General features: G+C 48.6%; 1 protein-coding gene across 1 annotated transcript; it reads right to left on the bottom strand.

Moving 5' to 3' along the window:
- Positions 1–1,968: 1,968 nt before the first annotated feature.
- On the bottom strand, positions 1,969–26,584 carry PRMT2 (protein arginine methyltransferase 2). Its single transcript, XM_020911812.2, is given in 13 exon segments — positions 1,969–2,542; positions 3,001–3,042; positions 3,191–3,362; positions 4,697–4,833; positions 5,620–5,749; positions 7,985–8,160; positions 15,340–15,504; positions 16,277–16,438; positions 20,195–20,377; positions 21,035–21,142; positions 25,212–25,308; positions 26,507–26,556; positions 26,558–26,584. Coding segments are annotated over 13 exon segments (1,467 nt in total). The 5' UTR covers positions 26,570–26,584; the 3' UTR covers positions 1,969–2,509.
- Between the last annotated feature and the right edge of the window lie 760 nt (positions 26,585–27,344).

The following is a 27,344-nucleotide window of genomic DNA, read 5'->3' as shown; positions in this document are numbered from 1 at the left end:
GAGGTGAGAACTGAGGCCTCTGATCCCTGCTCACTGCCCACTTTGTTTGCGCCATCCATGGTGGTCCTGCTCCCTGGCCGTTATGTCTGACCTTTGCCCTCTCCTTGAACTTCCTCCCCAAGGCCTGCGTCCTCACCGTCTGCACTCGCTGGCCTCTCATGTCATATGAGAGGCCCCGGCATGGCTGGGGCACGACCCAGGGTCCTCCTTATGGAGGACAACGCCTTTGACCCTCTGAGGTTCAGGACCCACCATCCAGCTCCAAGCCTGGGCGCTCCAAGTCCCTGCCTATCCCCCTGGAAGTTGCCCAACGACCACCCACATGCCCTGGCTCCCATCCCACTGCTCGAGCTGGTCTAAACCCCACCTCAGTCTCAGTGTCCATCTAGGCCCACCATCCACACTTTGCCTCTGGTGGTTCTAAGGAAGGTCACCAGCCTTTCCCGAAGGCAGCTGTCCTCAAGGCTCACACCCCCGGCCTGCACCACAGCTCTGACCGTCGACCGCACACGAGCCTGGAAATTACCCTTGAAAGCAGCTCCACACACAGCACAGGGAAGGCCCTGCCCCTGCCTGACTCAGGTCTGAATGTCCCCCTGGGCTGACAGCCCGTCTGGACAGTGCTTGGTTCTCCTGGGTGCTGGGGGAGGCAGGGCTCTGTGTCCTAGGACTCACACTCCCCTGGGACTGATGCCAGGGAAGTGCCGGGGAGCCCAGGATCAGATGCAGCGGAAGACAGGACTGGGAGGTGGAGGGGGTCAGTAGAAAGCAGGCGGGACGACCATCAGTCACATGGGGCCAGCGAACACTTTCCAACAAATATGTTAACAACTTCATACACACAAGACAGACAGCAGTGCAGAAACATGTAAAGTTAAGAACGGTCCAGAATTTTCTAAGACTGACAAATAATATCAGCTCACAGACTGAAGGAGCCAGGACAATGTAATAAAACAGCTGAAACCAAAGACAAAGTGCAAATATTGAAGCAGGAGGGAAAAGGCACCAACCATTATATTTGACAGCACAGAGTTGCTCAGCTGCAAACACCATTCTCCTCCAAAGAAAGGGAAGAGTGACCCCTAGCGGCGACTCAGGGTCACCAGAGATGCCACTGCCCACCCCCTAACCCCCCACCCAGGTGAGGTAAGGCTGCTTCCCCTTCACAGGGCGGGAAGGAGGGGTGTCTCTGGTTTCACTGGAATGATGCTGTCCAAGGTCTCGGGGTGGCGGTCACAGTGAGTTGCTTGGGTGGCCGGAGCAGAAGGGTTACTGCCATCCAGTGGGACTGGAAGGCAAAGCATCAAACCAGAGGATTCCTGTCCAGCCTTACAAGCTGATGGAACTCGACATGCTGTGTCCGGACGTGCCTGGGACCCCTCACTGTCTGACTCCTTCCAGCCTCCCATGGGAACAGCAGTGTCTCTCTGGCCCCCATCCTGTCACTGTGTTTAAGGACAGACTTGTGTGATTCCATGGGTCACAGAAAAATAGCCTCTGGACCTCTGGGCATGAAATCCATGCATAGAGCTCCATCCTCATGATGGAATCATCCTAACCCCACCTTACCGGGGATTAGTTTTCAACACAGGAGCTTCGGGAGGACATAAACATTCAGCCTACAGCAAGTCCACAATGTACAATCCCATTCACACAATGTTGGATCCAGGCTAAAGTCTGGTCACAGAAGCCGGCATCACCCTTAGTGGTGGTTCGGGGTGGGAGGGGCACTGGGGGCCTCCAGTGTACTGAAGGGTGTTGGTCCAAGGGCTGGTTTACACGTGTGCCTACTTTGTGAAACTTCATTCATCTGTATACTCATGACTTGTGCAATTTGGGGTATATAATTTATATTTTAATAAAAAGTTAACTAAAAATCAAAATCACACATACCAGAAAAGGTTATAAAGCAATGCATATGCTTCTGAAAAATAAAGTATGTGCGCAGAAACAAGATATACACTGACATTCATTTATTAAAAAATATTTATTGAGCATGTTCTATGTGCTGACCCATAACTTATCTGGAAGACGTTGCTACAAGTGGACTACCCCATGCAGAGCCCCACCACATGCATCACACCTCCAGCTCTTGCGACGATCTGGGACGCCACGTCCATGAGCTGAGCGATGAGCCGAGGGCGGGAAGGACACACGCACACACGATGCATGAACATCCACCTTCACAGCACAGGGTTGACAAGCATGTCCTGTGAGCTCAGGACGGGCCTGGCTGAGGGACAGTGGGCCACCAACTACCCACAGTGGACACTGGAAACACAGCCCAGGTTTCAGGACAGGCAGGGCAGTGACAATGGTGAGTGCGGGCCCCGCAGCGCCGGGCGTATGGGGAGGACCCTGAAGCCCTGAGCCCATGGGTGAGGGTGTCACCACCCCATCCTGGAGCAAGTCCATGGCTTTCCCAGGACACGCATCCTTCCAGGAGTGACTCCTCAGAGTCACGTATGTCCCCCAAGATGCAATGGACGTCCCCCACAGAGCTGTCCTGTCATCTCCAGATGGGAAAGACTTTCTCCCCAACCTGAGAAAGACAAAGGAAATGAAAACAAACCAATCAGACAGCAAGCCATGTCAGTTTCATGAACATGCAGTATTTCCTAATAATAATTTAATATTGGACAAGAGGCCGGCATTCAGGTGAAGGTTTTTCTTTTAATGACAAGCATTTCCACTTTCAGCATAAAGCCAAGCACAAAATGGTTTGCTTGATTATTATCTCTCCTGCGTGAACCTGAGTGAGGAAGAGGATTCTCAGTGGCCTCTGAGCCACGAACCACAAGGCCCCGCCAGCCATGCTCACTTCAGCCTCAAACTGCAGCCTCGGCCAGGACTCGGCTCCACTACACATCCACGGGGGCCATGGCAAGGCGCACGCTGTGAGCAAGGCCGCACTATGGCCCAGCCCTTGTCTCTCTCTGCACCCGGAGTCTCCTGGTCTCTGGTCTCACTGACCAGCCAAGTCTCAGAGGGAGAACTTACCTCCCTGCACCACTGCTTCCTGTGACCAGGAGGGTCCACCTCCTGCCATGAGGATTAGAAAAACAACACAGACCAGTTCTGGCATGGAGTCTGCTGGGGTGGGAACAGTCACCCACCACTATGACCCCCACAGACCCGCCACCTTCCAGGACAGCATCAGAGCACAAGACTCTAGAGCTAAATATCTTACTTTCTGCAACGCAGGGTCTTGTGCAGAAGTGATGAACCAGCTCAGGGTGACAGACATGTGTCGCCTCCACACGGGGTTCCTCTGCAACACCACTGTGCCCGTGACCACATCTCCCACGAGGACGGGGACAGGCTCATCCATCATAAACAGCACCTGCTTCCAGTGGGTAGTGCTGCAAGACAGGGCGAGGGGTCATCTAAGCCTGCCCCCTCTGGGGATGCCATGGGACCCCCACACCCCCGCCCCGGGATCATACGGCTGCATGGGACCCAGGTGGGGTCACAGCCTGGCCGGGAAGGTGGGTGGATGCAGCTGTTGGATGCTGCTCAGGTTCCCTGGTACCTGAGGTGGACAGGCCACAAGGGCATGTGGCCAGACACAGGTCCTGGCCCCTCTCTGGGTCAACCCAGCCTCCACGAGCTGGCAGAGCAGTGCCCATCCAAGGCCACTGACCCTGAACTGTGATGCCCACGGTCCCAGTTCATGCTGTTAGAGAGAGATTCACACTCATGAAATCGTGCCCTAAAGAAGTCATTACTTCTCTGAATTTGGCTGAGTGTGAGCAAGACAAGGGCAGCATTGGGCGAGCAGGGACACCCCAAACTCGGCAAGTTCTATGGCTCGCACACACGAGTGCCTGGGGTGAGCCCAGTCACACCAGCACCAAGGTTCTCTGTGGCCTCTTTCCCTTCGTCACAGTCTCTCTGATGCACAGGCACCCCACCTCAGCCACAGTGGTGGTCTCCTTTCCCCAGCCCACATGTCCCCTCATCCCCACCCCCACACCACCTGTGTGCGGATGATCCCCACCCAACGCTCGAGTCGGAAATGTCAGGCACACCCGGCTCACGGGCCTGGGAGGAGGCCTGGCTGGAGTCCACTCTGGCCATTCAGCTCCTCCTCCTGCTCAACTTTCACAAAGGATGCCCAGGTTCTCCCCGGCCCAAAGGCCACAGTGGGGTCTGACCCAGGCGGCCGCCACCCTGCCTGAGGCCGTGCTCACTTCTGCCAACCACATGGTGCAGGCAAGTAGCAGGTTCATGTGAAGGGGAGTGGAGTCTGCATGTGAAGGCAGTGCTCCTGGGGCTCCAGTGCTCCAGCCCCACAGACAGACAACACAAGCTGCATCCCCACACGCAGGAGCAGGAGTGTAGCTCTGAAATGTTACTACATGAAAATTGTATCTCAGGAAACATCCACCTTCTCCGAGAGTCAGAGGAAAAGCCCCTGGAATTCTGAGCTGCAGCCGCAGTGGGGCCACGGAGAGAAGGTGGAAGCTGACCATCCAGGGCATCAGGGGCTCCCCTACCAGTGCAGGGGCCAAGGCGACCCAGACTCACCTCCACACACAGCCCTGCCCAGCACCCAGCACCACCCACACGCCCGGCCTCGGGCTCGGCTGGGTCTGGAGAGATTTGGGTCCATTCTGACACGTCTAGCTCTTTACATTCGTGACTCTGTCAGGCCTCCTCTGCGGCCCATGGTGAGCGGGGGCGGCACACTCACGGGTGCAGCGGGCCAGTGCTCAGCACCAGCTGTGGCTCGTCCTCCTCCAGGTTCTGAAACTGGACGCTGAACCAGGCTGTGAATCCATGCAGCGTGCCTGCCTTCTGTATGTCAAAGTGCAGCTCGCCTTTCATCGTCTGTGTTCAAAGCAACAGGTGAGAAGTGGGTGCCCGCCCTGGGCGCATGGGACCCATGGGCAGCAGGCCACCTCCAGGTGGCCATCCAAGACCCACACCACCACCCTGGGCAGCCACAATGTCTACTTCAGTAGCTACGACACAAATCTGTAACTTGCTAATTTAGCCGAATGTGTCAAAAACCCAGAGAAAAGAAACGCTACAGCTTGCATTCTGAACTCAAATGCTGCAATCAGAAAAGTCTGGGGTAATCTAGGTCTCATCAGCCTGATTTTCTGTCCCCAAATCGCAGAACACTTTCTCAATTTTCTGTACAAACAGGAAATTCCAGATTGAGTCTCTATGATCCCAACACAAATTGAAGCCTCAGGTTCAGTCTGCCCATGGTTTTGTATTGTAAGTTCCATAAGCGGGTCCCTCCGCTTTGGAGGGACCCCTTAAAATGGGGTTGTCCAGAATCCACACACGCCCCCTCATGGCCACAGATGGTAAGAGAATTATAAGAATTTTGTCATCAGTGGGAGCTAAAAAAACTTAGGGAAAAATTTTAATTCAAATCCTATCATGACACATAATTTATCTAAATTTGTACATGCCGAGAATATGAAACATAAATCTAAAAATAACTGAAGATGTTAAAGAGGTTAGCTATAAAGAAAATAACCTAAAAATACTAAAAACAAAATCAGAATAGATTACAAAGACTGCGAAAATCAATAGCAACGAATCTAACTCATTTATTTGAATGAATACATGGGGAAGGAAGGAAGGGTCATCTCTCCTCACCTCAAGGTCGGCGACCTGCACAGTTCTCATGTCCAACTGTAATATGGTGCATGGCTCAGAGAGACAGTCGTCTGGTTTCAAAATGTGGTTATACTTGGGCTTCGAAAAAAACTCCTTAATTGCTAAAGATCTGGGGGAAAAAAGTAAGTGCTCAGCATCTGAGATGACACAGCCCCCATCTCAGGCTGTCACGCTCCCTCCTCTGTGTTAGCAGGAATCCTAACTCACCGTCTGCAGCCCCGAGAGCAAAAGGCAGGGCCAAGGAGGCCCGAGGAGGCCGGCTCTGGTGGGCAGCAGCTGAGAGTGGTAGCCACAGGCGTGTCCCTCTGTGTCCCACTCACATACCCGGAGGACACAGGAGCCACGGGAAATTAAATTTCAGGGAGTGGTGTGAGAGAACACATCTCCTCCAAGGGGCCCACCAACGTCCCTGGGAAATGCACGGCCACAGTCCTCCCACCCCCAGATCACGGTGCCCTTTTCCAGACACTGCAGACCCTGCTCAGAGCTTCCTCTGCCCTCCCTGGTCACTTTAATTACCAGACATTAATACCAGGCAATATAAGGATCCCCCTGCCCTTTCTAGATCTTCCCTCGCTCCCGCCACATCAGTCCTGCACAATCCACAGAGCAGCTGTCGGAGACTCCCCGCTCCACCTGCTTCCGGATTTGGGTTGAGAATGCGACGACTCAACACGTGAGGGAAGATTCCATACCTCTACACTGATATTTTTTTCTTTTTTTTTTTTTTTTTGAGTTTTTAATAAAAAACAGAACGTCCCAGAGGCCCCCATCTTGCTGCCAAGCCCCACCTGGTCATCTGGCAGGTGAGCAGCCATCTCTGATGAGGGGCCCTTCCCTGGCCCCAGGACAACTGCGAGGCCTCCCCTTTCTGCCTCCTGCTGGCCTCGGAGGGGAGGCAGCCACATACACACATCATCCTTCTCAAGGAGGAAATGTGAGAAACGGGAGGCCCTTGTGAGGAGACCATTTATGTCAAAACCTGAAGCTCTGCCACAGGTGTGACAGTAACTCAGAAACTGGGACGGCCACCACACATTCTGGGGCACTGCTTTCTGTGACAAAGGCCAGCAGGGACTCCACTAACACATTTTCTGGCCCTTATTAAACACTCATGGCTCTTCGTGGGATCATCTGTCTGTTTTAATGGCCCACATTACCTGATGCTTCCTATCATGTTTGGGGCCTTATAAACAGGTCATTTCAATTCTGTTCTCAGCCTAAAGGCCAGGAAGGCAATAGGCTGCCTTCTCAGTCATGTGAACAAACTGAACTCCCAGCGGTGAGGGTTTTCTGGCCCTGTGGCCTGCGCACCTGCAGGCAGGGAGCCTGACGCTCGCCTGAGAGCATGGAGGTGAGGGTCTGGTCTGGGGTTCGGTCCCACAGGCTGGGAGTCCCACACTCGCCTGAGGGCACTGAGGTGAGGGTCTGGCTGAGGGCTCGTGCCCTGGAGGCCGGGAGCCCCACGCTCGCCTGAGGGCACTGAGGTGAGGGTCTGGCTGAGGGCTCGTGCCCTGGAGGCCGGGAGCCCCACGCTCGCCTGAGGGCACTGAGGTGAGGGTCTGGCTGAGGGCTCGTGCCCTGGAGGCCGGGAGCCCCAGGCTCGCCTGAGGGCACTGAGGTGAGGGTCTGGCTGAGGGCTCGTGCCCTGGAGGCTGGGAGCCCCACGCTCGCCTGAGGGCGCTGAGGTGAGGGTCTGGCTGAGGGCTCGTGCCCTGGAGGCCGGGAGCCCCACGCTCGCCTGAGGGCACTGAGGTGAGGGTCTGGCTGAGGGCTCGTGCCCTGGAGGCCGGGAGCCCCAGGCTCGCCTGAGGGCACTGAGGTGAGGGTCTGGCTGAGGGCTCGTGCCCTGGAGGCTGGGAGCCCCACGCTCGCCTGAGGGCGCTGAGGTGAGGGTCTGGCTGAGGGTTTGTGCCCTGGAGGCTGGGAGCCCCACGCTCGCCTGAGGGCACTGAGGTGAGGGTCTGGCTGAGGGTTTGTGCCCTGAAGGCCAGGAGCCCCACACTCGCCTGAGGGCACTGAGGTGAGGGTCTGGCTGAGGGTTTGTGCCCTGGAGGCTGGGAGCCCCACACTCGCCTGAGGGCACTGAGGTGAGGGTCTGGCTGAGGGCTCGTGCCCTGGAGGCTGGGAGCCCCACGCTCGCCTGAGGGCGCTGAGGTGAGGGTCTGGCTGAGGGTTTGTGACCTGGAGGCCGGGAGCCCCAGGCTCGCCTGAGGGCACTGAGGTGAGGGTCTGGCTGAGGGTTTGTGCCCTGGAGGCCGGGAGCCCCACGCTCGCCTGAGGGCAGTGAGGTGAGGGTCTGGCCTGGGGTTTGTGCCCTGGAGGCTGGGAGCCCCACACTCACTTGAGAGGGCTGAGGTCGAACTCATAGGCGTTGTCCCAGAAGAGCACCTTGCTCCGGTAGTCCTTGTCGGCGCTGCAGGGCACCAGGTGCAGGGCGGCTGTGGTCGGCCAGATGACCCCGTCCTCCTTCAGCCAGGCGTCCCGGGCATACAGGATGGACTCGATCATGAACTCAAACTGCACGGAGGGAGGCACACAGGAGACAGAGTGGCTGAGCTGGTGTCTGCTCCCCCCGCCAGGGCACTCATACCCCGGGGACTGTCACGGACAGGACGAGCTGCCAGCTCACCGGAGGGTCTCTCTGACACCGTCACAACAGTGGTCACTGGGTTTAAGCCCACTGACCCACACTGCTCCTCGGAACTGGGCACGGCCGACGGCCAGGGAACTTGCCCTCTCGCCCACCCTGCCCACCCAGGAGACAGCTGTCACCACAAGCGTTCTGGGGTCTTAACCCTCAAACAGTATCACTCTGTCCGAGGTATTCTCAAAATTTTCACCATGCTTTAAGTTGACCGAAGTCACTCCTCAAAATGTGGAACAGCAAAGCAGGAGTGCCGCGGAGGTCACGTGACCCACATGTCAAAAGCAGCAAGCGGCCCAAGAGCCCCTCGGGGGTGTTGAGTTTTGAGGATTCTTCATATGTTCAGGGTGCACACTGTACATATGAGTTGCAAATATTTCCTCCTAATCTTGGCCTTTCATTTTCTTAACATTGTCTTTTACAGAGCAGACTTTTTAATTTTGATGAAGCCCAATTTATCAACTTTTCCTTTAATAGAGTATGCTATTGGAGTCACACCTAAAAACCCTTTGACTAATCGTTAACATTTGCTATGATTTCTTCCAAAAGTTTTACCATTTTATATTTAAGCAATTAGATATAATCAATTTTGAGTTCATTGTTCAAGACGAGATATGAGGCTTAAAGTTGAAGCTTTTTTTGGTTTATGGACGGCCAACTCTTCCACTATAATTTGTTGAAAAGACTATCTTTTCTTCATTAAATTGACTTTGTTCCTCTGTTAAGAATCAGTTGACCGCATCTGTAGGAATCTACTATCCATTCTGTTCCACTGACTTACATGTCTATCATTTCACCAGGTTCACAGTCTTGACCACCAGAGCTTTATACTAAAGTCAGGTAGTACAGTTCTTCCGATTTTGTTCTTCTTTTAAAAATTGTGGCATTTTCCTGGTGGTTATGTTGCTAAGACTCTGTGATCCTAATGCAGGGGGCCCAGGTTCAATCCCTGGTCAGGGAAATAAAATCCCACATGCCATGACAAGGATCCCCAACTAAGATCCGGCACAGCCAAATAAATATTTTTCAAAAACTGTATCAGCTATTCTAGCCTGTTTGTGCTCAGTCATGTCTGACTGTGATCCCATGGACTGCAGCCTGCCAGGCTCATCTGTCCATGAAATTTTCCAGGCAATAATACTGGAGTAGATTGCCATTTTCTTCTCCAGGGCTAGTTTATTTACATTGCACATAAATTTTACAATGAGCTTATCTGTATCTACAAAAAAATCCTGCTTGAACTTTTACTGAAATTGTATTAAATCTATAGATGAACCTGGAGAGAAGGGGCATCCTTAATAGGCCGTCTCCAGCTCATGAACAATGCGTGTCATCAGCATTGTCGTCACAATCACGTGGAGTCAGAATCCAGAACTTGCACATGTTTTGTCTAGCGTCATCATTCTGGAGCCCCTGTAACGAGTCGTGAACAGTGCTAGTGTATAAAAACGTGACTGGCTTTTGTAGGCTGACTTGGTACTCCATGATCGTCTTAAACTTGCTCACTAGTCTAGGAAAGTTTTTGGAGATTCCCTGGCATTTTCTACAAAAACAATCACATCGTCTGAGAACAGAATTTATTCCTGTGCCTTCACTCTGTTTAGCTCCCATTTCTTCCTTCTCTCCAGCAATGGTTAGATTTCCCAGGACAATGTTGAGTAGGAACAGGGGAGCACCCCTTCCCACTTCATTCCTGCCCTGGGGGAAGCGGCCATTCTGTTCTAACAAGTAAAAAGCCAAACTGAGAAGTCAACAACTCTTCTAAAATCCACTAAGAGAAATTAGGTCACAGAGCAAACGGCCACCCCCAAATTGGAAAAACTGAGAGGCCTGTAAGACGGCCCCTGACTTACGATGGTTCAGCTTCATGACAGGGCAATGGATATTCAGCAAAAACTATGCTTTGAATTTTGATCTTTTCCCAGCTAGTGATACACAGTGCAACACACACGTGCCACACAGGCCAAGGCCCATCAGTCATGCGATCATGAGGGTGAATGGTCCACACACTGACAGCCTCTCCCTTTCAGGACAGTATTCGTCAACTACATGAGACATTCCACATTCGTTTTCAACAGGCTTTGGTTGTGACTTTGCCCAACTGTAGGCAAGTGGGAGTGCTCTGCGCACGTCTAAGACAGTGAGGCTCAGCTGTGACACTCGAGAGCTGAGGTGTGTTACATGCATTTTGAACTCTGGTATTTTCAACTTAAGACAGGTTTGCTAGGACGCAGCCTCACTGTAAGTCAAGGAAGAGCTGCAGAGGGAATCATAATTCACCAGAGCAGAAAATCCCCTGGAACCAGAGCCAGGGAGGAAGCTGAACCGTGGCTGACAGGCTGCTGGGGCTCAGCGTGGACAAGCTGAGGCCAAGACTCCGGGCAGGCCCCATCACAGGGTCCCCACCGTAAATACCAGAGAAAAGACCCAGTGCTTCTCACAAGCTCAAAAGAAACCACTGGAAATACGCCAGAGTATTCCGTTCTCCTTAACAGGGTCTGCCCTCAGGAAAGACTACTTAACAGAGCCTAAAGCTGGGGAAAAAATAATATCCAACTCGAGCATCCTCCAGCAATCCTTTCCCACCCAAAAGGGGAGAAAACTTGAGAAGCACCTGTGGGGTTCACAGTCCAGAGGCCCAGGATCACTCAACACTGAGAGCCCAGAGCAACCCCCTCCATATCTCACCATCACATCTCTACAGGCCTGTTTACACAGACCCTTTATCCAGTCATCACACCTGGCTGTCAGGAAAAAAACACAAGACACATGAACAGTGCAAGAGCCACAGCAAACCTTCGAACCAGATTCAGACACAGTAAAAGTGTCAGTCGCCCAGCTGTGTTAGAATGCTTGCGACCCCATGGACTGCAGCCCCCCCAGGCTCCTCTGTCCATGGAATTCTCCAGGCAAGAATACTGGAGTGGGTTGTCATTCCCTTCTCCAGGGGATCTTCCCAACCCAGGTCTCCTGCATTGCAAGCAGATTCTTTACCACTGAGCCACAGAGGAAGACACCAGTATGCAACTGTAATTTTCAGGCTGGGAACTTAACAACTATGATTAATACGCTGAGGGATCTAATGGACAAAGCAGACAGCATGCAAAACAGATGGGCAATGTAAACAGGGAAATGGAAATTCTTAGAAAGAACCAAAAATAAATGCTCAAGAGCAAAACAATGTAACAGAAGTGGAGGATGCCTTTGATGGGCTCATTAGTAAGGGCCCTCAGCTGAGCAATAAGCCTGAGCTTGAGGAAATGAAAACAGAAACTGCCAAAGCTGAAAAGCAAAGGAAAACAGGCTGAAAAAGACAACACATTGAAGGGCTACAGAACACAAAAGGTATAACAGACACAGAGCAAAAATACCAAGAGAAGAATGAGAGGTGGGACGAGAAGAAACAGTTGAAAAAATGACTGAGAAATTCCCCAAATTAATGTCAACTCCGTTCATGGATCACAGCCTTGTCGTGGTGAAGGGGCTTGCATAACTCAATGAAGCTATCAGCCATGCCATGCAGGGCCACCCAAGGTGGATGGTTCATAGTGGAAAGTTCTGACGAAACGTGGTCCACTAGAGGAGGGAACAGAAAACCACTGCAGTATTAGAAACTTACACGGTTCACACTGTCTGCTGAACCCAGGGTAAGTAAGGCACGAGCAGGGAGGTTGGAAGAAAACTCGAGGAGCTGTAGGGACTACAGATGTGTGTTTATTCTCTAATGGCGGATGCGGCGGCAAAAAGGGTTTCTCAGGTGGGGCTTACATATGTTTCCAGAACAAAAGTGGTCCCTGACCAAGCAACTACAACATGATGTGCATGCACAGTGCTATAAGTGATCTCCACTGTTACAAAACCATGTATTTACAAAATGTGGGACGCAAGACCCTGACCACGCCATCTTGGCTAATTTGCTCTTTCCCTACACATGGTTAGAACCTTATGAAAGACAACTGACTCGTTCAAAATTGGGAAAGGAGTACAACAAGGCTGTATATTGTCACCCTGTTTATTTAACTTATACACAGAGTACATCATGTGAAATGCTGCGCTGGATGACTCACAAGCTGGAATCAAGATTGTTGGGAGAAATATCAACAACCTCAGAGATGCAGATGATACCACTCTAATGGTAGAAAGCAAAGAAGAACTAAAGAGTCTCTTGATGTGGGTGACAGAGTGAAAAACCTGGCTTAAAACTCAATATTCAAAAAACTAAGATCACGGCATCTGGTCTAATCACTTCATGGCAAACAGAAGAGGAAAAAGTGAAAACAGTGACAGATTTAATTTTCTTGGGTTCCAAAATCACTGCGAACAGTGAGTGCAGCCATGAAATGAAAAGATGCTTGTTCCTTGGAAGATAAGCTATGAGCAACCTAGACAGCATATTAAAAAGCAGAGACATTACTTCACTAACAAACGTCCAAACAGTCAAAGCTATTGTTTTTCCAGTAGTCATGTATGAATGTGAGAGTTGGACTATAAAGAAGGCAGAGTGCCAAAGAACTTATGCTTTTGAACTGTGGTGTTGGAGAAGGCTCTTAAGAGTCCCTTGGACAGCAAGGAAATCAAACCTGAATATTCTTTGGAAGGACTGATGCTGAAACTGAAGCTCCAATATGTTGGCTACCTGATGTGAAGAGCCAACTCACTGGAAAAGACCGTGATGCTGGGAAAGATTGAAGGCAGGAGGAGAAGGGGACAACAGAGCATGAGATGGTTGGATGGCACCACTGACTCAATGGACATGAGTTTGAGCAAACTCAAGGAGATGGTGATGGGAAGCCTGGCGTGCTGCAGTCCACGGGATCACAAGGAGTTGGACAAGACTGAGCGAGTGAACAACAATATCAAAAACAAGCCCACAGATCCAGTCATGAAGAGCACTCCAAGCAGGATGAATGTGTGGTGGGCGGGGAGGGAAGTATGAAGAGGCATGTCATCTTCAAACTATAGAGACTCAGAAGATTAAGTCCTGAGAGAGGCTGGGGGAAAAACACCTAGCTACTGAGGAACAAAGATAAAATTTCACCTGAATTCTCAGAAACCTTGAAAGCAAGAAGAGAGTGGAGCGAAATATTTAATATATTTCTTGGTCTTCTGTTGTTGCTGTTTTCTAAGCCACCCTGTGCTGCATATAGGATCTTAGTTCCCTGCCCAGGGATTGAACCTGGGCCCCTGCATGGGGAGCACAGGGCCTTAACCACTGGACTGTCAGGGAAGTCCTTGTGATTAAAGATCTTTGATGTTATGACTGCAAAAGGATTAGAACTCGCTGAAGGCTCAGATGATGGTTAGCATTTTTAGGCAATAATGTGTATTTTAATTAGTCTATGTACACTGTTATTTTAGATATAATGCTTATTGCACACCCTACAGTATAGGGTAAACATAACTTTATATGCACTGGGAAACCAAAGTATTGGTGTGACTTGCTTTATTGCAATATGTGCTTTATCATGGTGGTCTGGATCTGAACCTGCACTATCTCTGAGGTCTGCCTGTAGATCAGAAACGCAGATCTACATAAAGAAAGGAAAGCACTAAAAGAGAAATAAGTGAAGATAAAGCTAGAACTTTTATTTTTCCCATTCTTAATTAATCTAACAATTTAACAATGTAATCTAACAAATCTAACAATTTGTCCAAAATAATAGCAACACAGTACCTGACCATGTACGTGTATTTATGCTTATGTGTAACAAATGAATGAAAATGCTGATACAAGGGACTGGAGGGAGAAGTCAGAATTATTTTGTTTTCATAAAGAACTCACGCTACCCATGAATCATCACAGTGTTAGATGAAAACAGACTTGAATCAGCTGTAATTATATTGGAAACTGTTGTGCTCTGTGACCAGTCATGACTGACTCTTTGCAACCCCCTCATGGACTGCAGGATTTCCAAGGCCACAAGACTGGAGTGGGTTGCCATTTCCTTCTCCAGGGGATCTTCCCGACCCAGGGATTGAACCTGGGTCTCCTGCACAACAAGTGGATTCTTTATCACTGAGCCACCAGGGAAGCCCTTGGAAACTGTTGGGCAACCAATTAAAAAAGAAAAACGGAACAAGTATAACTGATACGCTAAGAAAGGAGAGAAAACGGAGTCATATAAAATGCTCAATTAAAACATCAAAAGGCAGAACACCTAAATACATATGGAAAATTATATTAAGAGATCTGAAAAGAGAAATAAGCACAACATAATAATTGTAGGGGACTTCAATGCCCCATTTTCAACAACAGATAAATCATCCAGACAGAAATCTTAAGGCTCAGTGTCATTTGCTGTCACTTTCCCAAATCTCTGCAATCTGTAAGAAGTGAGGACCAACATTCTTATTGTTCATATAAGTTAGTTCCTTACTATTTAAAACAAACTTCTTGCTGGAAACCCCGGTGGTGTTCCCCTCCCCTTCATCCATATGTCACTTCTCTGAGTTTTTACAGAGACTAAACTTCAGACCACATTTCACTGTAACATCTTAGGTCCCAGAAAGGGGGTGGGCCGAGGAGGGTCGGAGGAGACACGGGCCTGCAGGCCCAGCTCCCACTCATCTCTCACTTACCCTTAAGCACAGAGAGCTAGGCAAAAACCACTGTGTGGGGTGGGTGGGCAAGACCAGCAAACTCCCCACCCCAGCCCAGGTGAGACTGGGGAGGGAACTCGGGAGAGCCTGGGCTTCAGGCCGGTCACCAAAATGCAGACTGGGGGGCTATGGAGAGGGGGCAGACCAGCTGGGAGAGGGACAGGCTCTGCTAGCGCTGAAAACACAGCCTAACATCACACACTGGGTATTCGCAGGTTCTCACAGAGAACAGAAATTTATGTAAATCACTCACCAGAAAGATACATGCACTCTGACTTAGATTTCCCATAAAGGCATTTTTTTTTTAATCCGTTAAAAATTCAAGATATTGAGCCAAGGTTCACACAAGAAATCACTGACATGTCACCTTAGGAAAAAGTCAAAATTAATCATGATGTACGAATATCCCAGAGCCCAAACCAGCCACCCCAGCAGTCCCCATGGCCCCTTACCAACAGGCAGGTGCCCATCCACTCAGACACCAGCACGTCCACCTTCTCCGGCAGCACCACATCTTCCACCTTCTGCTGAAACACGGTGATGACATCAGCAAAGCCGTTCTGCACGACCAGCTGCCCCGTGTGCTGGGCCATCTCACTGGCCTCCACCGCAAACACCTACACGGGACAGAAACACCATCCATGTGTGCCTCAGCCCCACACCACAGCCAGCCGTCCACTCTCCCCGAGCCCAAGTCACCAGCAGAGTCAGAACCAGCATCAGAGACAGGAAAGGCAGCGTGCTGGACGGCGGCCAGTGGATGGCCACCCCGTCCCCTGATGGAGCCCCAGGAGGGCCTGCCTCTCACCCTGACTCCACCTTCTGCCAAAATGCAGGCACAGGGCTGCATGAAGGTGGAGAGAGCCTCTGCACCCATGTGGGCCGCCCACCCCAGCTAGTTACCAACTGGGGATCTAAGAAGTCCTGAATGCTACGTCTGGGTTCTGGCAGGATCGGAACTCGGGCAGTCACTGCGCTGCAGCTCCACTTGTGAGCCTCATCCACCTGCCTTGGGGCCACTGAGAGGGGCTGCTCGGCTCAGACGGGCTTTAAATGGCAGAGGACCAGAGCCCAGCAGGAGTCCCAGAGAGCGGTCCACCCTGACCCTGGCAGGGTCACATTTGGGGCGGGAGGACACCGTGACACCAGGATAGCAGTCTACACAAGCTGCCCAGCCCTGACATGTTTCTAACATAACTGAAGTAAACGTTTCACAAAAACATCCCACCAGTTTCAGCTCACTGTCCTGTCCTATTCCACTCTGTGCTGTTTGTGAGTCATCAAACCCACAGCATGGCCTCTGGTGGGCTCAGCCTTCAGAAACACGCTGCCCTTTTCACTAAGCAGTGGAGGCTTCACCAAGACCCTGCTCAGAAGCTCCCTACTCACGGCTCTGGGCTGAGCATAATGTGCACAGAAGAGGCTGATGATTCCAGTCCCACAGCCGACGTCCAGAATCACTTTGTCTTTCAGGGACTCTTTATTCTGCAGGATAACGCTATGGTACTTAGTCGTTCGTGGCTGGTCTGCCAACATCTCCAAGTGAAGTTTCTAGACGAAATACATGTGAAGGAAGCATCACTGTCTGTCATTAGGGCTACGCTACACTCTGGCTTTGGACAATCAGAGCCTGACCTGACCCCATAAAGCCCCACCACCCCATGCCTAAAAATATGAGCAAAAATCAGAAGACCAAAAAATACCAACAGATACAGATAAGAGTAGACAGTGAAGGAATGAGGCAGAAGCTTCTGGAACCCCTCCCATTCAGCAGGGTGCACCTCTCCAACAGTCAGGTGAGCAAAGAAGCAGTTTGGACCTGGAGGTGGCGTGGACACGGGAGAAACGGCCACGTTCCTGACCTGACACAACGTGGCCAAGATCCTCCAAGAGAGAATGGACGAGACTGGGAGAGGCTGCGGGAGGTGACGGCACCCCCCGGGAATCGAATGCATCCCCAGGGTGGCAGAGCAGGGCTCCTCCACGCAGCTCAGGAGGCCACAGGGGGCACCCCCAGCACCGCCCCCACACACCCCCCAAGGAGACCCAGCCCCAGCAGCACTTGGGGAGGTGGCGGTGACAGAGGCCTGGCAACCCCGATCAGGTCGGTGCCAACAGGAGCCTGCGTGGGCCTCGCGAGCCCATGGCCCCTCAGGGACAGACAGACAGACAGACAGAGGGAGACCACCAAAGTGGACTAAGTTGAGACCCAGATGTCCTGCCTGCGGGTCAGAACCAGGATACGGAACCCAGGGAAGAGGTGTGGTTGCATTCACCTCAGATACAATACACTTGAGAGCAAAGAGCGTCAGGTCATGACATGAACAGCAGACGACTGAGGATGGGGGTGGTGGGGAGCCTCTAGGTCATAGCCACACGAGAATCGCTGCAGCAAGAGAACAGGACAATTCTAAAGGCTCCTGTGCCTTCACAACAGAGCTTCAAAATGCACAAAGCAGAAGCCAGGAGAAATGCAACAAGAAACACAAATTCACCATTACAGCCAGAGATGTCCATACCCTTCTCTCAGTAACTGACAGAAGTAGAAAATCGTTAAGAGACACAGATGTGAACAACAGTATCAGCTAACTTAATCCAACAGATAGGAACGGCACACTTCACCAAACTACTTACAAGAATACATAAAAACATCTACAGATTCACCTAGAAAGGTACACAACCATGTATGATCAAAATCTTAAAACTTAAAGAGACATAACACAAGGGTTAAGAAACGAGGAGAGTTGGCATATCATCACAAAGATGTCCCTCCTCCCGAAATACACACACACTTTCCATAAAACACATTAAAATGCCAACCAAGGGGGCAGGGGCAAAGCGGGAACACAACAAAACAGTAATAAAATTAGTTTCAAAAAATAAACAGATCAGGCCATGGAAATGCTAAAAATGTAAATCAAAACTGAGATATGTGTTTTTTGCCTTTAAGATGGGAAATATTGTTTCAGCTGGCAGCTTTTTCTGCCAAGACCTGCAGGAAACGCACCCTCTGTGCCGCTGGGAGGAGCACACTCAGCTGACCTTCCCAGCAGGTGGCTTGGCTTGATCCACCCCAGAAAAACTCATACACACATCCCTCAAACCCACCCCATTCCCATTCCAGTGGGAATCTAGCAAAGGGGACCCGGATTCATGTAAGAGAACATCCACTACAGCATTGCTTCGCATGATGAAAAGCAAATATGATCCTTTTAAAATCAACACACTGGAGATATTGAAAAGAACAAGCTTTCAAAACAGTACAGCTAGGTGAGAAAGGTGATAATTATATCAGGACTACTCCTTTTCTATAAATTTAAAAGAATAAAACAGATGCAGCTTAGACTTGAAAGAAGTATCTATGCTGCTGTTGAAAGAAATCTCACAGAGGAGACAGACCTCAGCTTCTCATTAACTCTTTCTTACTAGATGGAAACCTCTAAGCATGTACACAGTGGCAGATTTTCTTTTCTTAGGCTCCAAAATCAGTGTGGATGGTGACAGCAACCATGAAATGAGAAGACGCTTCCTTCTCATAAGGAAAGCTATGACAAACATAGACAGCATATTAAGACACAAAGACATCACTTTGCTAACAAAAGTTCATATAGTCATGTATGGATATGAGAGTTGGACCATAAAAAAGGCTGAGCACCAAAGAATCGATGCTATTGGACTATGGTGCTGGAGAAGACTCCTGAGAGTCCCTTGGACAGCAAGGAGATTAAACCAGTCAATCTTGAAGGAAAGCAATCCTGAATATTCATTGGAAGGACTGATGCTGAAGCTCCAGTACTATGGCCACCTGATGCGAAGAGCCGACTCATTAGAAAAGACCCTGATGCTGGGAAAGACTGAGGGCAGGAGGAGAAGGGGATGACAGAGGATGAGATCATTGGATAGTATGAATTTAGACATGAATTTGAACAATAGGATGTGAACTTGGGCAATCTCCAGAACCTAGTGAGGGACAGGGAGGCCTGGTATGCTGCAGTCCATGGGGGTCACAAAAAGTTGAACATAACCAAGAGACTGGACAAGCATGTACACGCATCAGCGGTTTTTCATTTAACATTTTTAATGATCCAGTATGATGGGGGCTTCCCAGGTGGCTCAGTGGTAAAGAATGCGTCTGCCAATGCAGGAGATGCAAGAGATGAGGGTAAGATCCCTGGGTCATGAAGATCCCCTGGAGCGGGAAATGGCAATCCACTAAAGTATTCTTGCCTGTGAAATCCCATGGACAGAGCAGCCTGATGGGCTACAGCCCGTGGGATCACAGAGAGTTGGACACCACGGAGCACACACATGCACAGTACGTATCTACAAAAGGTACGCTGAAAAGCACCTGGAGATTTTACCTGACAGTAACAGCGCAAGCACTCTCGCACCCACACCCACCCTGAACCCTGCCAGCACCCCAGGCTTCCCACCTGGCCTCGCCAAACACAGACCCTCTTTACCAGTACTGCTACTGCTGCTGAGTCACTTCAGTCGTGTCCAACTCTGTGTGACCCCCTCCCTGGGATTCTCCAGGCAAGAACACTGGAGTGGGTTGCCATTTCCTTCTCCAACGCTTGTAACCATCATCCAAATTCTAAGGGGAATCCGGTCCCTGATCTCCAGATCCACCACTTCTATACACATTCACAAACAACACCTTTTAACGTTGCTTTATAACTTTACAGAATTGAATCTACCGTATTTGCAACATTCATCATTCAAGTATCTATTTTATTTAGTCTAAAATATAAACAAGGCTGTCTGAACCATAGGACTTTGGGTCTTTATTTACACTGGAAAAAACCAAACTAATAAGCTAGTTATTTATAGGTAATACTATTGATCTATATTGTTTTACATTTTATTTTTACAGTAAAATTTACTACTTTTAAACACTGAGAAAAGTTTATAACTCCATTGCTCAGATAGTATCTCTAAACCAGGAGTTGGTACATTACAGCCAATCCAGTCCATCACCTGCTTTGGTATGGCCTGCAAGCCAGGATTGGCTTTTACATTTTTAAATGGTTTTTAAAAACCCAAAAACACGACACATGAAATCATATGGAAGGCAAATTTCAGTGTCTATGGATAACGTTTTATTGGAACACAGACCTGATCGCTGAAATTTTTAAGGCTGCTTCAGCACTTGGATGGCAGAGCTGAGCAGCTGAGCTGAAGAAAACATCTGCAGGCCCCACTCTGAACAGTTGAGCTGAAGCCCAGAAATTATTTTTAAAGTTAGAACCTAAAACCAGAGAGCAGCAAGCAGCCCCGCCTGGCTGGGCGGGCAGGAGGCAGTACCAGGGTTCCATAGCTGCCGAAGTACTCCTCATCCTGCCAGGAATCCTCGGGGTCCCAGTCCTCCAGCTGCTTCCCCAGGTGGTTCGCCGGGATGTACCCACAGCAGCCTGCACGCTCGCCCCACCACCAGTCCGCAGTCGTCTGTCTCAGGATGAGGATCTTTTCCCCTCTCAAAAAGCTGAGCTGGAGAAACATATATAGAAATGAAAACTAAAGAAAAACCTGCAGTTGGTATTTCAGTGTGGCTCAGCGATCAAGCCCCATCACTGGCCCCAAATCACAGCAAGTGCAATAAGGAGTCAATGAGAAGGACATCAACTGACAGTTTATGACAATCACACTAGGAATTCGAGATTTCTGTGGAAATCTACAAGAAACAGAAGCAGACCTTAACAAGAAAGATCAAACATTTTCAAACAGCTTGAATTTCTTAGAACAGAATTTCTAACAGCCCATTCACTGTAACTCAGTTAAGTGGTAGCTGATTCAGTTGCTAGAGGCTTATGCTAAGAAATTACTATTACAAAGTAAAGAAAGCGGCATTCAAGTAGATGTTTTTATTTTACACCCAATTTTCCTTAACTAAATAGGTTACAAGGAAGGCTTTCAAAGCGGAAAGTGAAGCAGGTACCTCCTCCCCCACCCCATCCCTCACCCGAGGAGCCTACACATCAGGTTTGGGAGCTGAATCTGTTAGGCTGGAAGGGTCACTGGAGGGTCTCCTGTTGCTGTGAAGTATCTGAATACTTCTTTATTTAGATGTGCTGACTTCTGCAAATTTTATATCTAATCCTGCCACCGAACAAGCTGAACCCACACAGAATAAACCCACATGGCTACCTGCGTCTCGTCAGTGGCAGAATAGTCTGCGATGGCCACGAACTCCTCCGGGTGCACCGCCCCCTCGAGGCACTCCTCCTCAGCCTGTGCGGTAGGGTCCTCCTCCTCCTGCTCGGAGCAAGTGAGAAAGGCAGGGGATGGGGGCAGCCTTCCCTCTCCCTGCCTCTCCCTGCCTCTCTCTCCGTCTGCCTCTGTCACTCTTCATCTCTCTACTCGATTCTTTCCCACTCACTCTCCTCCCATTCAGCACCTCTCACTGCCGCTGGCTCCCCACCATCCCCTACCCTCGGCTGCCAGCTGTCCATGTAGAGCATGCGGCAGCAGGAGGGCCCCACACCTCTCCTGCTCAGGTCACACCTGTGGCCGCAGACATGCATACACACTCAGTTTAGTTTTTCTATTGACATCGCTTTCTGTCAAAGATTTCACAGCCACTTTTTAAATTTTTTCTTTTTTCACTCACATAATACCTTGTGGGGAAACTCCCCACCTGCAGAACTCCAACTGATAATGTTCAGTGTCTACTTAACATTGCACAGCAGAATTTTTCCTGAGTCTTCAGTCATCCCCGACTGATGGAGTTTCTCTATGTCCACAAACATCTGCGCACATTTTATCCTGACCCGATGACATTTTATCTTTATGGGATAGACTGACATGGCTGAAACACAGGCACAGTTTTCATCAAGCATCTGTCAGGTTCTTTCCATAAAGGGTGAGGCACTTCGCCAGCAGTGCATGGAGTGACCAACGTGGGTTTTTGCAGAGTGGTATGTGTAAAGACTCCAGAAAGGGTAAATATGTGGGGAAACACTATTACTTACACTTTATAAAGAAGACTTCTGATAGTACAGAGAAACAGTAATAATTTATTGTGGGGTTTATAATATATATAGAAGTAAAATATGTTACAACACAGCACAAAAATAGGGGCTGGTAAACGGAACTAATTTGGAGGATTCTTACATTGTGAAAAGGTTAAAAAAAAAAAAGACTGAGATAGGTTAAGGATACAAAACGTAATTTCTTGGGTAACCACTAGAATGAAATAAAAAGGTACTGCTAAAAAGTCAATCGAGAAGATAACATGGAATTATAGAAAATATGTTATTAATCTAAAAGGCAAGAATGTAGAAAGATAAAAAGGAAGAACTGTGACAAAAAGGAACAAACAGCAAGATGTTAGACTCATTATGCTAAATGTTAATGGACTGAACACTAATTAAATGGCAAAAATTACCTAACAGGAAAATAAAAGACACAACTACAGGCTCTTTACAAGAGGAATACTTTAAATATATAGAGCTAGACTAGTTGAAAATATAGATATATATGTGTCTGTGTGCCATGCAAACACTAACCATAAGAAAGCTGGTAGAGCTACATTAATATAAGACAAAGTAGATGCTAGGCAAGAAGTATTAATAGGTAAAAAGAGAGACTTCATAAAAATAAGAGGGTCAACTAATCTAGTAAACAAATACTAATCTAAACATATGTACCAAGTAACAGAGATTCAAAATATATGAAGCAAAAAGTGATAGATCCAAATGAAGTAACAAAAAAAAGACAAATCCACAATCACAGCAGAGATTCTTGAAACTCATCTCTCTCAGTAGTTGACAGAACAAATGGACAAAACATCAGACAGAATCCAGAGATCTGAGCAATACTAATGACCCATATGACGGTGATGACACCCTGATGGCTGAGTTGGTAAAGAATCCGCCTGCAACGCAGAAGAACCCTGTTCGATTCCTGGGTCGGGAAGATCTGCTGGAGAAGGGATAGGTTACCCACTCCAGTATTCTTGGGCTTCCCTTGTGGCTCAGCTAGTAAAGAATCCACCTGCAATGCAGGAGACCTGGGTTTGATCCCTAGATGGGAAAGGTTACCCATTCCAGCATTTGGTCTGAAGAAGTCCATGGGGTCGTAAAGAGTTGGATACAAGTGAGAAACTTAGGGAAAAAAAAAAAAGACCCATCTGACAGTGACAACACTGGACACTACACCCCACAACTACAGAATAACTTAGTCTCTGAAAGTGTACACGCAACATCCAAGGCCACACAGGGTCTTACAATGAGACCATAAAGCTTACAATGAGACCAGTGTAAGGCCAAATAGGCCTTACAATGAGACCATAAAGCAGGCATGAGTAAATTTCCAAAGACTGAAATGTTGCATTTTCAGACCAAACATAAGTAAAACCAAAAGTAATAACAAAAATATAAAATTTCCCAAATGTCTGGAAATTAAGCAACATACTCTGGATAGCCCAGAAATTTTCAAATTTCCACCACTTTGGTAAGTTCTAAAAAGCTCACTCATACAATATCATATATTGCTCAAAGATGCCTACATAAGGTATAAAAGTATAAAAAACGGTCCAGAAACACAAAGATCAATTCATAATTTATAGTAGTGCTTGCCCTTGAGATAGAAGAAGAATGGGACTGGAGAACAGACTTTATTCATGGTTTTTTCATTCATTCATATATATATATACACACACATACTTATATTCTGAAGTAAATATGACAAAATGTTAGCAAGTTTCCATTTCTCTGTAATATGTAATTTTTTGCAGTATTATTCTATAAATACTGTCACCCTACTTCTTTAACTTATATGCAGAGTACATCATGAGAAATGCTGGGCTGGAGGAAGCACAAGCTGGAATCAAGATTGCCGGGAGAAATATCAGTAACCTCAGATATGTAGATGACACCAACCCTTATGACAGAAAGTAAAGAAGAACTAAAGAGCCTCTTGATGAAAGTGAAAGAGGAGAGTGAAAAAGTTGGCTTAAAGCTCAACATTCAGAAAACTAAGATCATGGCATCTGGTCCCATCACTTCATGGCAAATAGATGGGGAAACAGTGGAAACAGTGGCTGACTTTATTTTTTGGGGCTCCAAAATCACTGCAGATGGTGACTGCAGCCATGAAATAAAAAGACGCTTACTCCTTAGAAGAAAAGTTATGACCAACCTAGACAACATATTAATGAGTAGAGACCTTACTTTGCCAAAAATGGTCTAGTCAAGGCTATGGTTTTTCCAGTAGTCATGTATGGATGTGAGAGTTGGACTCTAAAGAAAGAGTTGGACTCTAAAGCACAGAAGAATTGATGCTTTTGAACTGTGGTGTTGGAGAAGACTCTTGAGAGTCCCTTGGACTGCAAGGAGATCCAACCAGTCCATCCTAAAGGAAATCAGTCCTGAATATTCATTGGAAGGACTGATGTTGAAGCTGAAACTTCAATACTTTGGCCACCTGATGTGAAGAACTGACTCATTTCAAAAGACCCTGATGCTGGGAAAGATTGAAGGCAGGAGGAGAAGGGGATGACAGAGGATGAGATGGTTGGATGGCATCACCGACTCAATGGACTTGAGTTTGAGTAAACTCTGGGAGTTGGTGATAGGGAGGCCTGGCATGCTGCAGTCCATGGGGTCGCAAAGAGTCAGACACAATTGAGCAACTGAACTGAACTGATTCTATAAATGTTCCAGTACTTTTTAATTTCTCAAAAGAAAATTAAGACATCCACAAAATTAAAATATTTTATGATAATTTTAAGAAACAGATAAGTGAAATGATCCAACTACAAATAAAATTTCTATATATAAAAACCACATGAATTTAGAACAATAATTAGAATGAAAAGAGAAAAAAAGAAATGTCAAAATTGATATCAAAGACATGAAAATGTTTTTTAAAAACATTATTTATTAGATTATTGATTTTTAATTTTACATAATCAACATTCCTTGAAATTTAAGGTGACTTTTTTTTTTTTACTGTTAACTTGAATGATACGTGTTACAAGCAGAAAAGAAGCATAAATATATAAATCTTTTCTAATATCCAAGCTGTGTCTAACATATTCTGTCTGGGATGTTTTTAACAACTAAAAAAAAAAACCTGTGCTTGCTTCACCAGCTCAAGTGCCAAAAATGGAACCCTGGGTTCCTGGGAGGTGTTTACAACGCCCAATTCAGAATGTCCTCTGTGACCTCACAGTGCATTTTCTCTGTTTAAGCAGCCCCTGGTGGTGGCCACCTTCCAAGGTCCAAGGAAATCATTATCACTCCGTGACTGAGTGAGCTCCACTCTCTGTAATGGTCCCAGTCTTTAAATACAAGTTCTCGAATAGCAGCACCGAAATTACCTGCAACTCACTTCTGGGGCAGTCACCTGGTGTTGCCATGGTTCCTTTGGGATCTGTACATAACTGCTGCTTTAATGTTTCATTTTTCCCTTCATTTCTATTTTTTAAAAAAGAGAGAATGAGAAAATGCTTGTTATGTTGCATCATAATGTTCACTTATCTTTTAAGGTCCATGAAAAAGTCTTCTACCAAATGGAAGTAAATGTAAAAAATGTGAAAATGAACAGAAATGAAATTTATAAACACAGCTCTTACTAAATCAACTGAAAACATTTAAAATTTATGAACTCCAAACAGTGTATATTTTCATCAGTAGCCTGCAAAATGTTAAATGTTTATTGGCCAAAGCTTGTTACTTTCTGTTAGATCACTAGACAAATTTAAAACAATAAATTGATGTCAACCCTTAACTTGGAACCCTGACAACTGTGACTCCAATTAAAATTTCGTATCTGGGGCTTTAAAGTGTTTCCACTAACAGGAACCAAGGTCTGTACTTCCCAGAGACTTTTCAGTTTCAATCTTATTTTTCCAGTGACAGTGTAACTCACATTGTGCTCTGCGATGGATGTGTGTTTTTTCAATTACACAGCAATTCCTCGTTTAAAATGAGTGCTTCACATTATCAATCAATACCTAGTACTTGTTTTTGTGACATTTATAATTACAAATACTAATACACATACATTGCATTTTCACTGGAAACTGCACTGAGGCCAGGATGGGGCGGGGCCGGAAGATGAGGCGGGGCCGGACTGATGGCTGGGGTCAGGGTGGGCGGGGCGGAAATAATAGGGCGGTGCTCGGCTAAGGGGCGGGGCAGGGTTGGGGGAGAGGGCCCTGAAGGGCAGGTGGCCCGTGGGCTGGAGACAGAACTAGGTGAAGGGAGGATGAAGGGAGGGGCGGGGCGTGATGCGAGACAGGAACGGGTAGTGGGGGAAGAGAATGGGACCTGTGCTCGAAGACGGTGGTTCCGGACGCCAAAGAGAGACGGGAGAGTGGGCGTGGCTGTGGGAGGGGCGGGCCCTGTGGGCGTGGTTGGGGAGACAGCGGGGCAGTGAGGCAAAGGGTGCGGTGTCGTGGGCGTGGCGCGAATGGGGGGCGTGGTCTGGTGGGCGGGGCGCCGAGCCCGCGGTCGGGGGCTAGCAGAAGCAGGAAGGCGCCGGGAGCCCGGGAAAGATAACGGCGGCCTGGTCCGCCGGCTGACGCACACCTCGGGAGAGGACCCCCCCCTCCTTTGGCATGCCCAGCTTTATGCGCTGTCCAGCCGCCCGAGCTGCCCATGGGAAACCTACCTCAGTCGCGTTTCTCCGCTGAGGTCGGCGTCCACACCTCCGCAACGGAGTGGAAGCCGGCATCCACCAAGAACCCAAGCCACCGCCCTCTCTCCGCGCAGGCGCTCTGTGAACAGACTGCCCGCCCCAACCCCGCCGTAGAAGGCGCCACCCTGGACCCGGCTCCGCGAGCATGCGCCACCGTCCACGCCCACCCCCTGGTCTGGAGAGTGAGCCAACGCCCTGAACTGCGCAGGCGCGGTGCGCTCGGGCTCATCCCGTTGAAGACTCAGTCCTGGGTGGAGCTCGGTGCGCAAACTCATTTTGAGGTCCCGCCTTCGGTTGTCGCGCGAGCTCCAGCTCTGCGCTCGGTTGCCGGCTTGTGTTCGAGCTCTCGTCCCATGGGGCGAGGGGGTCGGACGGCGTAGGGTGGGCGACGTCCTGGTCCGGGGGTCAGAAACCGGCTGGGAGTGACAGAAATGGCTGATTTCCGCCGGAGCAGGACCGGAAAGCTTTCCTGTGCTTTTCTTGTAATAATTCAGTAACCTTTCCAACCACACGGTGAAGTGTAAATCCCGTGTCATTCTTTCCAGGGCAGGGGGCGGCTGGAGCTGGAAAGGTAGAAGGAAATGGTCAAAATCCTAGAGAAAGTAGGGCGGCGGGGGCCGGGGTCGGGTAGACGGTGTGAGTGGGTGTAGGTGTCAGATTAACAAGATGACGTTTCGGCGGCTGTATGCTGGTGATCATTGCACAGAAATGTGAACTATTTAATACCACTGACTGTAGATTTATAAATGGTTAAGGTAATAAATTTTTATTTTATAATTGAAAAACAGCAGAAACACAAATTAGCAGTATA

The sequence above is a fragment of the Odocoileus virginianus genome, chromosome 4, assembly GCF_023699985.2.
Source record: "Odocoileus virginianus isolate 20LAN1187 ecotype Illinois chromosome 4, Ovbor_1.2, whole genome shotgun sequence".
Lineage (NCBI taxonomy): Eukaryota > Metazoa > Chordata > Mammalia > Artiodactyla > Cervidae > Odocoileus > Odocoileus virginianus.
This window is presented reverse-complemented; position numbering and strand designations above follow the sequence as displayed.